Raw genomic sequence first — 13,230 nt, 5'->3', positions numbered from 1 at the left:
ATTAAAAAGGGACTGGCCTAGCATAGGAGATGCTATGGAAAAGCAAAAATAGACCAGGGTGAGGGATCTCTGAGTTCGTGTGGTGGCGGCTGGTTTGCAATTTTAAAACAAGTGGTGAGAATAGGCTTCATTGAGAAGACAATGACTGAGGGTTAAGAGAGTTATCCCTGCAAGTAATGGGCAGGAAGAGCTTTGCAGGCACAGGGAATGGCCACTGCCAGTCGGGAGGTGGAAACACCGTGGTGGGTTTAAGGAATAGGAGACCAGTTTGTCTGGAGCAAACTGAGGAAGGGAGAAGGCAGCAGGTGATGTGGTTAGGGAACTAGCAAGGCCCAGATCACGCAGGGCCTTGTAAACCACTTAAGGGCTTTGGCTTTTACTCTGAATGAAAGGAGGACATTGTAGAGTTTTCAGCAGAGAAGTGACATTGTCTGCCTCAGGTTTTGCAAAGTTTGCCCAGGTTGCTGTGTAGGGAATAAATTGGGAAGAGGAAGGATAGAAGCATGAGATTCAACATAAGATTATGTCTTTATGCAGTAACCCAGGTGACAAACAATAGTAGCTTGGGCCAGAGTGGGAGCAGTGGAGGTGGTAAGGAGTGGTCTGATTCTGGACATATATTTTAAAGGTAGATTTGATGACAGATTGGATATGGATGAGAGAAAGATAGGTATCAAAAATGACCTAAGAATTTCAACCTACAAAGATGGAGTTGTCTTCAACTGAGATGGGTAGGAAAGGCTGCAGGCACTGCAGGCTTTGATGGGGAGGATCTGACACTCAGTTTCGATCATCTTATATTTGAGATGTCATCCAGGTAGTAATGTCAAGAAGGAAATTGGATGTGTGACTCTGAAGTTCAAGAGAAAGGTCTAGACTATGCAATAGTATTGCATTTGTTAAAATTGTTCAAAATATACAGTTGTATAGGTTTTTGTTAATATAATAACTAAATATGATACATTATAGGTTCTACATTGTTCTTAGACTTTGTGGAGAACGTATAATTTAGTGTGCAGTAGATCCTTCGGCCACAAATGAATTGTGACTGCAATTCTGACCTGCACTGCTATCACTTGCCCCAGAATCATGGAGGTACTGTTTTCAGATGGCTCTTTAGACAAACCCATGGCATCACAGTGCTGAGCCCTTCAAGTCATGTTGATGCCTGAAGTTCCATTTGGAATTTATTTCCTTTGGTTATAAAATATGTGAGAGTAAATTCTTTACAAAGCAACCCAGAAAACATGTTCATAATTTCTGATTACACTTAGCTATTATTTTCTGAATATGTATGAGTATATAATTAGCACAATACATTCCAGATATTTAATGTATTGACGAAAGAGCCCAGCTGTTGGGCTTACCATGCTTTTCCATGAGGAATTGAAACGTGGTGATAAATTATCATTATTGCAGCTTCATTTTCTAGCTTTTTCCCTTAATTTATAAAACCCAACCTTTGTCTATGAAGGACCCCTCTCTTTACTGTAGGTTCCTGGAGGGCAGAGTCATGTGTCACTCAGCTCTGTGTCCTCAGGACCTGGCACAGTCTCCAGTTCAGAGTGAGTGCTACACAGTTTGTTCAATCGAATTAAATTCCACAATACTCTTCAAAGACTAATGCTCATTTTTTGTTGGATGACAGTCATGTTGGATTCAAGAAAAATAGTTGTCCTATTGCTTTTACTAATATTAGTTTGGGATCCATTAAAATTTTTAAGTTTCTAGATCAAGATTAATTACCTAGTAATCATATGTATATACAATTTCATCCATGAGCGAATTACCATTTACACCTAACACTTGACATCTGGATTATCATTAGATAATCATTAGATCAATTTTAGTCAAAATCTCCTAGGACATATTTATACAATCTGCCTACATTTTTCCTTCAATTTCTCTCATAAGTTAAGTTTGGTGTTTGGGGGTCCTTTGGTTTTTACTGGGCATTATTTGACAATCCATCAGGTCAGGCATAAGCCATAATGCCACAAACAGATATACTGTGTACATATAAAACCATAAATATGCCAAATATATTTTTTCCCTTAAAAAAATGAGAGTTGCTATGTCATTACCTGAATGATAAGTTTTCAACGGGACTGTTAGTATCTGACCTACTCCCAAAAGCTATGGCTTTTCTCACTGAAAAGCCTGGATGGTTTTCCTCCTTTTGCAGTCATTTTTGCTTTTTCTTCTTCTTTAGTCTTGTGCATTTTCAGCATAACTTTATCACACTGCTGCTATTTCCACAATGTGATGTGTGGACTGTGAAAGCTTTGCCCATCTCTGTACAGCAGGCATTGCTCTTCTATGTTTCGCTCAGATGTGAACACATTGCTTCCAGCTCTTTTTCACCCACCTCACCCCAGCTCAGCCCCTGCCTGTATTATGTAGTGAATCATCCATGCTTCCACCTTTTTGTTTCCTTATTTGTTTTATTTTTAATTTGGGAAGCAAGGGAACTTTTCTTTATCTCGGGCTCCCTCTACTGTTTGTGATGGTTATTTATCAACAAAAGGGTACTTCCTAGTTACTGGTTTGGTTTGGTGGCCAGAGATATTTGACAGCTGCGTGTTGAATATACACTGTTAATTAACAACTTATCAAAAGGCTGTTTTGAAACCCTAAAAATCATTTCCTTCCATTCACCCACTCAAAAGGAAAGGCAATCTATTAAGTTCGCTAAGTGTAAGACAGAGGTTATCTAAATTCACACATCCAAGATTTTAGAACAGTAGTTAAAACTGGTTTTAATCTGAGGGCCATTCTTCTCTCCACTGAACCTAATAGCCCTCTATTAGACTTAGCAAAGAAAGGGTTCTCCAGCATCACAGTGTCAGCTCACACTGGAGGATACTCCAATCTTCCACAGCTGTCGTTTGAGTAGCCAACAAGAGTGACAGTGGGGATGGACATTTCTAAAGGAATAAATTCATTAAACAGTAGATTTTCTCTTTATAAATTATTAGAATTTTGGATGGGTGTGATGACTCATGCCTGTAATCTCAGCACTTTGGGAGGCTGAGGCGGGCAGATCACCTGAGGTCAGGAGTTTGAGACCAGCCTGGCCAACCATGGCCAACATGGTGAAACCCTGTCTCTACTAAAAAATACCAAAATTAGCCGGACCTGGTGGCGGGCACCTGTAATCCCAGCTACTTGGAAGGCTGAGTCAGGAGAATTGCTCGAACCCAGGAGGTGGAGGTTGCAGTGAGCCAAGATCGCACCACCGCACTTCAGCCTGGGTGACAGAGCAAGAGTGTCTCAAAAAGAAAAAAAAAGAAAGTATTAGAATTTTAACATAGGTCTTGATCAAGGAACCACAATGACTGTTTAACATGGCCCAGCAGAGAGTCTGAGTTCATTAAATTGTTTTCTGAGCTCCCGAGTTCATGCCAGTGCCCCAGAAGTTGTGGCAGGTGCTGTGGGCAGGGTCTGGCCTGCAGCCATGAACCAATGGTGAGTTCTACCTGCAGAAGACCTGGAAGTTGTATGCGTTTCACATGGGTCAGTAGTTTGTCCTTGATTTTTCTTTTTGCCTTTTTATTAAACACTAGACTGGGAAGCTCGAATTGACAGCCACGGGCGGGTCTTTTATGTGGACCACGTGAACCGCACAACCACCTGGCAGCGTCCGACGGCAGCAGCCACCCCGGATGGCATGCGGAGATCGGGGTCCATCCAGCAGATGGAGCAACTCAACAGGCGGTTGGTGATCAGTATGCAATGAGCTCCCCTAAACCACAGTGAAAGGAGAATGGCAGCTAGAGATGCTCCCCTTACACTTTTCTGCTCAGACTATATGAGGAGACTGGAAAGTAATTAAGTATCTTAAGAAACCTGTTCCTAGTAGGTATTTGGAAAGCTAGATTTAGAATTTGGAGGCAAGAGACAAGTTAAGCTTGAGTGTCATTTAAGGATGGGAAATCATCTAAACTTCTTAATAGCCTAGGCTCAAAAACAGGAGTTCTTAACCAAGGGCCAGTGTATGCCCCTCTCCTGGGATGTTCACCAAGGATGTCAGTGTTCCTTGAACTTTCCAGGCACTGTACCCAAATTATACATAGATACACATTTTTCTGGCAGACTGGTCCACACCCATCATACAGTTCTCAAAAGGATACAGACCTCAGTTAAACACATTCCAAGGACAGGTTCCATAAGAAGATTAAAAGCTGCCTGGAGAATAAACTGTCTCATAAATCACTGTATGCGTTCCTACCCTGATCCCATAACTGATATATGCCCATCAATAATAATGCTTGAAAAGCCTTCATCTTAGAAAAAGAAATGTTTAAAAGCATTTTTTGAGAATTATTTTGTTGAAAAACTAGGCCCTCTCTATTGAACTTGTAAAGATGTCCTTTTGTTTTTAACCTGCAAACAAAGCCTTAAATAGTATCAGGCTTAAACAGTGGTCCATTCATGTCAGAGATGATGCAGTAAGCTAGTATAAAGCATCGTCTCTGACATCTTGCTCTTTAAGACTGGAGTGGCAGCTTCAGGATACTTTTCATTACCAGGAATGCAAACTGAGGCTTCCTTCAGTTGAAATTGCACCCACATGCTGTCTTGCTTTCATGTCAAGTATGAAAAGTATGAAGGTGAAGGAAAAGTTGAGAAAGACTAAAAAGAATGAAGAACTGGGTTTGTGGAACACACCTACTGACAGCAAATGCCTTTGAGACTTAACTGTTATCTGCCAGAAAAAAAGGAGGAGAAACAATTTAGTCCTATTAAAAACACATGGGGCCAGGCGCAGTGGCTCACGCCTGTAATCCCAGCACTTTGGGTGGCTGAGGCGGGTGGATCATTTGAAGTCAGGAGTTCGAGACCAGCCTGGCCAACATGGTAAAACCCTGTCTCTACTAAGAATGCAAAAAAATTAGCCAAGCATGGTGGAAGGCACCTGTAATCTCAGCTACTCAGGGGGCTAAGGCAGGAGAATCGCTTGAACCCGGGAGGCAGAGGTTGCAGTGAGCTGAGATCGCACCACTGCACTCCAGCCTGGGAGACAGAGTAAGACTCCATCTCAAAAACAAACAAACAAACAAAAAACATGGAAACAAAAAAATAAAAATGAACTTCTGTTTACTGTTGTACACAGAGGATCATGCTTTAGGTGAAAATCACCAGCACATTTTTTCATTGCCTGAGTGTTTGGAAGACATTTGCTTTCCACTTTTCCCCATCAGCAGCCGAGTGTTTAAGTCATTAATGAAAACCATAAAAGACTTGCATTGGCAGCACACTTTACAATCATTCTCACCCCAACAAAGCATGTTACAGAGAGGAAGTCCTGATAACCCAGTTTTACTAGACATGAATGGACCAAAAATCCATGGGAGAGTCCTTTCATGGTGATTGCAACAAGATTCGTGTAACTAAAAATGTAGAAGACATAGTAAGCTCATCTTACATAGAGACCCTGTTGTGATTCCATAGGCAGAAGTTAGCCCCTAGGTCTGTCTTGCCAAAACTGATAAGCTCCAATTGTTTAGCAGAGAAACAGGGGAAGGTATCATCAGGCTGTATTCATAAGAGGTGCTGTTTTGAACACTAACCAAAGCAAGGCAATGAATCTGAAGCAGAAGGAAGCACCTTGACCTATGGCATAAACATCCATGAAAGTTTATCGGGGTGATCCGCTTGCATAATATAAAAATTAGGCCAAATCCATCCTGAACCAGGTCTCCAAATAAGTTTTATAGCCTTTGATATATAAATTCCTGTGCCCTCCAGTGGAGATGAACATGCTGGGAGAGGCAGCTGGACTTTGCTGAATAGGAGGTTGCATTTGCTACATCCATCTGGACAGATAAAAAGAAAAGGAATTTAGCACTTTGAGAAGGTACTTATTTCTTGTGAAAAAGCATACCTAGGGAAGATCAGATAACCTTCAGATAAGTATCCAGACTTTTCCATACTTATCTTAACCTATTGCTTTGAAGCATTTAAAATTTTTATATTTGGCATGATAACAGGCAGCCCAATAAAGTACATTTCCAGTCTTCTATCCATCTCACATGCGACCACACACAAGGGTCATTTTTTTGATAACCCACAGTTATCCAGAGAAATTTACAATGATTACTGGCTCACAGCCATGTGGAAGTATTACTCAGTGTTGCAAGGAGTTTCCTTTGAGCCTAACCAGATGATTCTGAAAATCAAATGTGTTTGTGCAAGGAGATATAAAACTAGGAAGTGCAGAGTACAAAATAGCAATCAATGTGTAAGCTTGTGTGGTAGGTCGCAGTAACCATGTTCCAACTCAGCCATTCCCCAGACCCGGCACACTCTTCCAGGCCTTTATGGCTTGGCCACATGCTCCCACTGCAGGAAAATGCCTCACACGTGCCTCCCACCTGAAACACATCTCGTCCTACAGACCTGACTCAATGTCATGTGCCCCAGGAAGCCATCCCAGAATCCCCCACACAGAGCCAATGACTTCCTCCCCTATAGCCTCCAGAATGTGCCTGCCTCTGTGCCTGTTCTTACCTTTTTGCCTTACTCTTCTTTCTACTCTTTTCTGCTCCCAGCACCTAGTGTGGTGCCAGAAGTTTGATAGTACTCAGTACAAGATCGTTTTCTGAGTTAATTCCCATGCTTTCAGAATATCCAGAATTAATTAATTCTACTTTCACAAGTATTTACTGTAAAGCAGAAAATATAAATATGTATTCTTATTTTAAATAATCAACTAAAGTTTGATTTTTTAATTATTTGTATGAAATTATGATAATTTAAGGGAAATAGAAGTTTTAAATAGAAAAAAGTGATCTACACTCTACCCTAAGGATGATTTAGCTTTTTTTTTTTTGAGATGGAGTCTCACTCTGTCGCCCAGGCTGGAGTGCAATGGCATGATCTCAGCTCACTGCAACCTCCGCCTCCTGGGTTCAAGTGATCCTCCTGCCTCCGCCTCCCTAGTAGCTGGGACTACAGGCATGCACCACCGCACTCAGCTAATTTTTGCATTTTTAGTAGAGAGAAGGTCTCACCATGTTGGCCAGGCTTGTCTCGAATCCCTGGCCTCAGGTGATCCCTCCGTCTTGGCCTCCCAAAGTGCTAGAATTACAGACATGAGCCACTGTGCCCAGCCAATTTAGCTTTTTAAAAACACGTATCCATCTTCAATTTCCATATGCGTGCACAATTCTTACATGGTTATGATGGTCATATGTAGTTAGTTTCATATTCTTTTTTCACTTACTACACTGTAAGCATTTAATATTGCCACATAGTCTTCAGATTAACATGTAATTTCTTGTATAGTATTCCACTGAATGGCTGAAGTTTAGTTAACCTAATTTCATATTGTTGAATGTTTTGCTTATTGCTTTTGTCACTGTTTTTTGTCACAGGGCCCTGCTAAATATTAAGATTGCCTTATAGTGGAGGGTTTCCTTAGGGTTCTATTCCCAAAAGATTAGGCCAAGGGAGATAAATGTGGATTTGGCATTTGGTATCAATGCCTAACTGCTTTCTACATTGGACATTGTGGTTCTAGGGGTTTACTCTGCCAACAGCTACAGCTTCACTTCCATCTTATCGTTTGGTTTGTTTTTGTTGTTGTAAGAGGTGCTCCTGGTATTTTGATGCCACTTACATTTTGCTTGTTGGAGCAAGGGTCAACTTGTTTTCCATAAGCTTTTCTTTAATAAGGAGTAGTTTCTTCCATGTGAATTGTCTATTCTTGGGCTTTTTTAAAGAGGGGAGGTTGTGTAGTTGGCTGATTGGTTTGGCTTGGTTTTGGAGGGCTTTTTTTTTTCGTTTGGCTTTGTACGTGTGTGTGTGTGTGCATGTGTGTGCGTGTGTGTGTGTCCATTTACAAATTATGTATTTCAGCTGACTTTCTAGCTAATTTTCATTAGCCCTCTATCTATTATAAATATTTAACCTTTTGCTACAAAAAAATGGAGGAGGTTATTGATGGATAATTCCTAAGGAAATAGAAGAGAGCTGTCTCTCTCTCCTGTTTAAAGCTCGGGAGCCTCTGAGGCTGCAGTCCTGCCCTGAGAGACTGAGAGACCCTCCTCAAGCCACTGCGTGACCTGCTTCCCCAAACTGCCTCTGTGCTTCGGCAGAGGTCAGACATAGGGTCAAATGCAGGATTTGAGGCTGTTGACTCAGTAAGGCCTGCGATAACTAAGGTCCAGCTGAGGACATGTGAAGTAGGTTGTGACACTGCTGACATTATCCTCATCAAATAAGATCATATTTACTTATAATGCTCTGCTGTGGTTACTGCACATTGGGAAGGAAAGGAGAGGCTACAACTTGACATTTGTCTAAGCCCTATTCCAGGCATCTATTGCTGAGTAAAACTACACCAAACGTAGTGGCATAAAACAACCACAAACATTTCTTCTTACCATTATTTCTCGTGGTTCTGGTTTGACTGAGCCCAGCTAGGCAGTTCTCTGCCGGAATATCTCCTGGTTGCAGTGAGAGGGTGGCCGGGGCTGGAGACTCACATATTAGGAGCTTGATGCTGGCTGTGGGCTGGGCCTCTCAGCCAGGACACCTGCACAGAGACTTTCCATGAGGCCTGGGCCGCCTCAGAGCATGGCTGCTAAGTTCCATCACGAACTGTTACAAACTCTATTAGTCAAGGTAGTTGAAGGGGACATGGATTCTATCTTTTAAAAGGAGAGATACAGTTCTGGAAGAGCATGTGGTTCTAAAAATATCGTTGAACCATTTTGACAAACGCAGTCTGCCATAAGGCATTTAGGGAATCCTCCCAGTAGCAGCTGCCTTAGTCTTTGGCAGGCCCTGTTCCCCGCCTTGGTCAAGGTCACACACTTGAGCAGCTTCTTGCTGGCACCCCTTGCTTTCCTGCCATGGCTATGTTCCCTGAGTCCCCAGCAGAGAGAAGATCACAGAGGGCCATCCTTCACCATCCATCACTCTTCATAACCTCCCACCACAGATGTACGGAGTGGTGAATTACCACAAATGTTTCTCTCTGTAATTCCGCCACCGCTCAGCTCATTGCCCCCTTCCACATTTTGTTCTAAGAGGCCTGCTCAGGAAATGCCTTGCAGTAACCACTACAGGCAAAGGTGGCTTCTGAAAGGTGTCAGAAGTGAGTGGGAGTCTCTCCAGATAAAACAAAACTGAAAGAAAGCTCTTAGACCAGTAGTTCTCAAACCTAGATATAAATAATACTTCCTAAAGAACTTGTTAGAAATGCAGATTTTTATTTTGCTTCAATTTCTGTAACTTTAACAATCACTCAGATGATGCTCTTGCAAATGGCTGGAGACTACAGTAAGAAAGCTTTCCTCTGTAAGGTCAAGGAAAGAGCAGGGCACTGGTCTGCAGAAATCCTGCCATAGTGGAGCCTCATCTGTGCAGCGAGCATCCCCATGCTTTCCCACCTGGGATTGCAGTTGGAGACTGGCTATTCCCTGCTACCTTGTCTCTCATCCTCCTCCTCCTCTTCACCCCCTCCCTCCACCCCTCATTGCTTTCCTGGAGACAAAAAGTCTCCAGGAAATTCTCCAGCCTAGGCTTTTGCAGGAGCCCCCAGCTGCTCTCCACAGCTCCAGGCTCCTCTCCTCCAATGCATTCTCCACTCCGACACTGGATGATCAATCTCCGTGTACATCTGGCCCTGCCTGGTTTTTTTTTTCGCAGCTACCCATCACCAAGAGCAATGGTTCATTCTCAAGATTGATCCCTGGGCCAGCAGCATCAGGATCACCTGGGAACTCATCAGAAATGCACATTCTATAATAAAAAAAAAAAAAAAGAAAAGAAAAAGAAAAAAGAAATGCACATTCTTGGGCCCTACACCAAACCTACTGAATCAGAGACTCGGGGGGTGGAGCCAGCAGTCTGTGTTTTAAGTCCTGCGGGTGATTCTGCGTGGCTCAGGTTGGGGAACCTGTGGCTTAGAGAATAATACCCATCCTACGGCAGGGGGAGCCCTCTGGGGCTCCCTCCTCCCTCTCCACTGGTCTCCTGGCCCTGCCCGGTGCCCACACATCCTGATGCCACTGCCAGGCGTCTCAGAGCTCCCCAAGGGTGGCCTGCTTTTGTACATGTTGTTTCTCTTCTGAAATGCCCTTTCCTAACAAGCTCCCCAACAAATTCATACTCCAGCTTCACAAATTACAAACCTTGGGAGTCTCCTCATCTGTGTCCCACGCACCTCTTGCCTGTCTGTGACAGCCTTTCACCTGGCTGGAGTTATGGCTTCCGTCCCATTTCCCTTTTGTTCCATCTCGACTGTGTGTGTTTAAAGGGCAATGTCATATTCTAATCCTCTCTTCCATCTGAAAGTCTAGCACAGAGCCTGCACACATTGGAAGGGTTAGGAAATATTTAGTACTTGGCAAGATGGCCAGCTGGCTGGCCAAATGACTAAATCCCCAACTTGGGAAGAAAAGCAAAATGAGCCTTTGAATAAGAAGAAAACATTTATTTATTTGCCAGCATGCTATTAGATGTAATATTTCCACGACCTCTGCCCAATTATATCAATTACCCAACAAATAAAACTAAGTGAGTAGAACTGCTAGCCCAGTTTGTACACTTATTACAATAATGTTGAGGTAATTTGATATCTTAGTTGTAGCATTTTAATTTACTTCCCACACTCTTATTTTAGACTTAGCCTGATTTTGTTTAATGCAGGGCACAGGCTGTTTTGCATGATTAGTTATTATTTGTGTTGATTTTTTAAAAGTCACCATACTTGAAACTCATCATAGCTTACAAAACAAAAAGAACTCGAATCATCTTAGAGATACTTGTCTTGCTAATTGTTCTGGCTATCTTGTGGGAATTTTAAGCATTTCTTTCCTGACATTCAAGACAGTTCTTTACAGATTTCTCTAATTATCTGATTCAGAGTTTTGGCCCCCAAGGAGCAAACCAAAGTTAACTCCTGTCTTTCCATTTTCTAATGCAAAGGTATCAAAACATTCAGCGAACCATTGCAACAGAGAGGTCCGAAGAAGATTCTGGCAGCCAAAGCTGTGAGCAAGCCCCAGCAGGAGGAGGCGGAGGTGGAGGGAGTGACTCAGAAGCCGAATCTTCCCAGTCCAGCTTAGGTATTGGAGGAGGGGTCCCCACAACATGTGATGGCTTCCAGGGGCTGCGTGACAGAGGGCTACAAGCCTCTCACCCTGCCTCATGGGGAGCAATGTGCCCCAGGGTGAAGAGAGTGGAATGCCAGGGTGGAGGAGAGAGGCATGCCTGCTGCCCACAAGGGAAAGCAGACAGAAGGAGCTTCCCACCAGGAAACTGAGGAGAAGTGATCACAGTGAAGGAAACATCACCACCCTGGCGTGGGGATCTGGAGACAGGAAAGCAGATGAATTCTGGGGATGGAGCTGAGTTTGCTACAGTGCTTGTGGAGCAAGGCAACTTTGTCAGTGGCTCAATCATTTATTGTTAAGTAAATGTTTTATTTATTTTTTATTTATAAGTTATTGTTAAGTAAATTTATTGTATTTGTTGGTGTCCTAAGGATTTTTTCACTTATAAATAAAACATGCAATAAAAATTCACCGTCTATTGCAAAGGAGCCATGTGACAACACTAGGAATAATCACTTGTTTGTAGAATAAAATTCAATTCCCCCAAGAGAGGAACCTGGGAGTGAAGAGGTTTTCCAGCATGCCACAGGAGGGAATTTTTTCCCACTACAGTAGGCATTCACCTGGGGCCTGGTTTTCATTTCTTTGAATTTGCCCAAGTGGAACTCAGACAAGGATAATCAAAAGGCATGAGACTGGCTTCCACTTTTTTTTTTTTTTTAACCTGTAATGAGATAAGATTATCACAGTGACATCCTAATAATCCACTTTCTTTTTAAGTTGGATAAATGATGGCCGATTTATTTGCCAAAAGAAGGCTTAGAGAACAGTCTGGGCAGGCAGCACTGGGATTCCAATCCTGCCAGATCTCAGCCGTCTACAGCAACGCAGAATATTGGACATTTTCATGTGATTTTTCAAAATGCACATCCACAGTTCCACCACCAATTTTAATTTCCCCGTTTCTATTCATTTTACCAGATATGCTAACTAAACTGACTAGTTTAGGTTTTTCTGTTATCGTTATTATTATTATTGAAGACAGAGTCTCTCTTTGTCACCCAGGCTGGAGTGCATGGTGCGATCATAGCTCACTGCAGCCTCAAACTCCTGGGCTCAAACAGTCCTCCCAACTCAGCCTCCTGCGTAGCTGGGACCTCAGGCATGCACCACCATGCCTGGCTAATTTTTTCATTTTTTGTAGAGACACAGTCTTGCTATGTTGCCCAGGCTGGTCTCAAATTCCTGGCCTCAAGTGGTCCTCCCACCTCAGCCTCCTGAAGTGCTAGGATTACAGGCATGAGACACCACACCTGGCCTGTTATTAATTTCTTTGTTCAAACTTCTGAGAGAGACATGGTACAATAGCCAAGTAACTAGAAACATGAGGAAAAAGCAGCAGAAAGTTTATTTCTGAGTTTGATATTAAATAAGTTGGCATTTATTGTATAGAAAAAAAATCCCACAATTAGTGGCTGAAACTCACAGCCATGCATCTACCCCACAGTTCTACAGGTTGGCAATTTGAGCTGAGCTCAGCTAGGTGGCTCCTCAGGGTGCTGCTGGGCTCACCTGTCCATCTTGGGTCAGCTGCAGAGTCGGCCACAGGCTGACCTGAGACGGCTGCCACTAGGGTGGCTTGTTCCTGCTCCCGTGGCCTTGTGGCCTCTCATCTTGCAGCAGGCTTGCCCAAGCTCGTTCTCATGGCAGTGGCAGGGTTACCAGAGAGTGGAGACACACAGGTCTCTTGAAACCCTGATGCAGAACTGACCCGTTGTCACTTCTGACATGTTCTATTGGTTGAAACAAGGCACATGGCCAGCCCCAATTCACCATGGAGAAGAGTAGCGAAGTCCCAATACAACTGGATGTGGATACAAGGAGGAGAGGAACTGTGGTCCTTTCTGCAAACAATCTATCACAGCTATGGGTAGCAACTTGTAAAGGAAATAAGAAAAAAATAGCTAGGCATGGTGCTGCATGCCTGTAGTCGCAGCTACTCAGCAGGCTGAGTATCTGGGAGGATGGCTTGAGCCCAGGAGTTAAAGGCTGCGGTGAGCTGCGATTGCGCGGCTGCACTCCAGCCTGGATGACAGAGCGAGATTCTGTCTCAAGGAAGACAAAGAGAGAGAGAGAGAAGAAAGAAAGAAGAAAGGAAGAA

At 43.1% G+C, this 13,230-nt stretch overlaps 1 protein-coding gene across 10 annotated transcripts in view; it reads left to right on the top strand.

The window, feature by feature from the left end:
* HECW1 (HECT, C2 and WW domain containing E3 ubiquitin protein ligase 1) overlaps positions 1–13,230 on the top strand; it is a 456,699-nt gene that overhangs the window by 346,915 nt on the left and 96,554 nt on the right. For all 10 annotated transcript variants that reach the window (XM_054558880.2, XM_054558879.2, XM_054558881.2 and 7 more), the window contains 2 exon segments: positions 3,567–3,717; positions 10,942–11,081. In XM_054558880.2, the coding sequence (XP_054414855.1) occupies positions 3,567–3,717; positions 10,942–11,081 (291 nt within the window).

Source organism: Pongo abelii, chromosome 6 (assembly GCF_028885655.2).
Source record: "Pongo abelii isolate AG06213 chromosome 6, NHGRI_mPonAbe1-v2.0_pri, whole genome shotgun sequence".
NCBI lineage: Eukaryota > Metazoa > Chordata > Mammalia > Primates > Hominidae > Pongo > Pongo abelii.
This window is presented reverse-complemented; position numbering and strand designations above follow the sequence as displayed.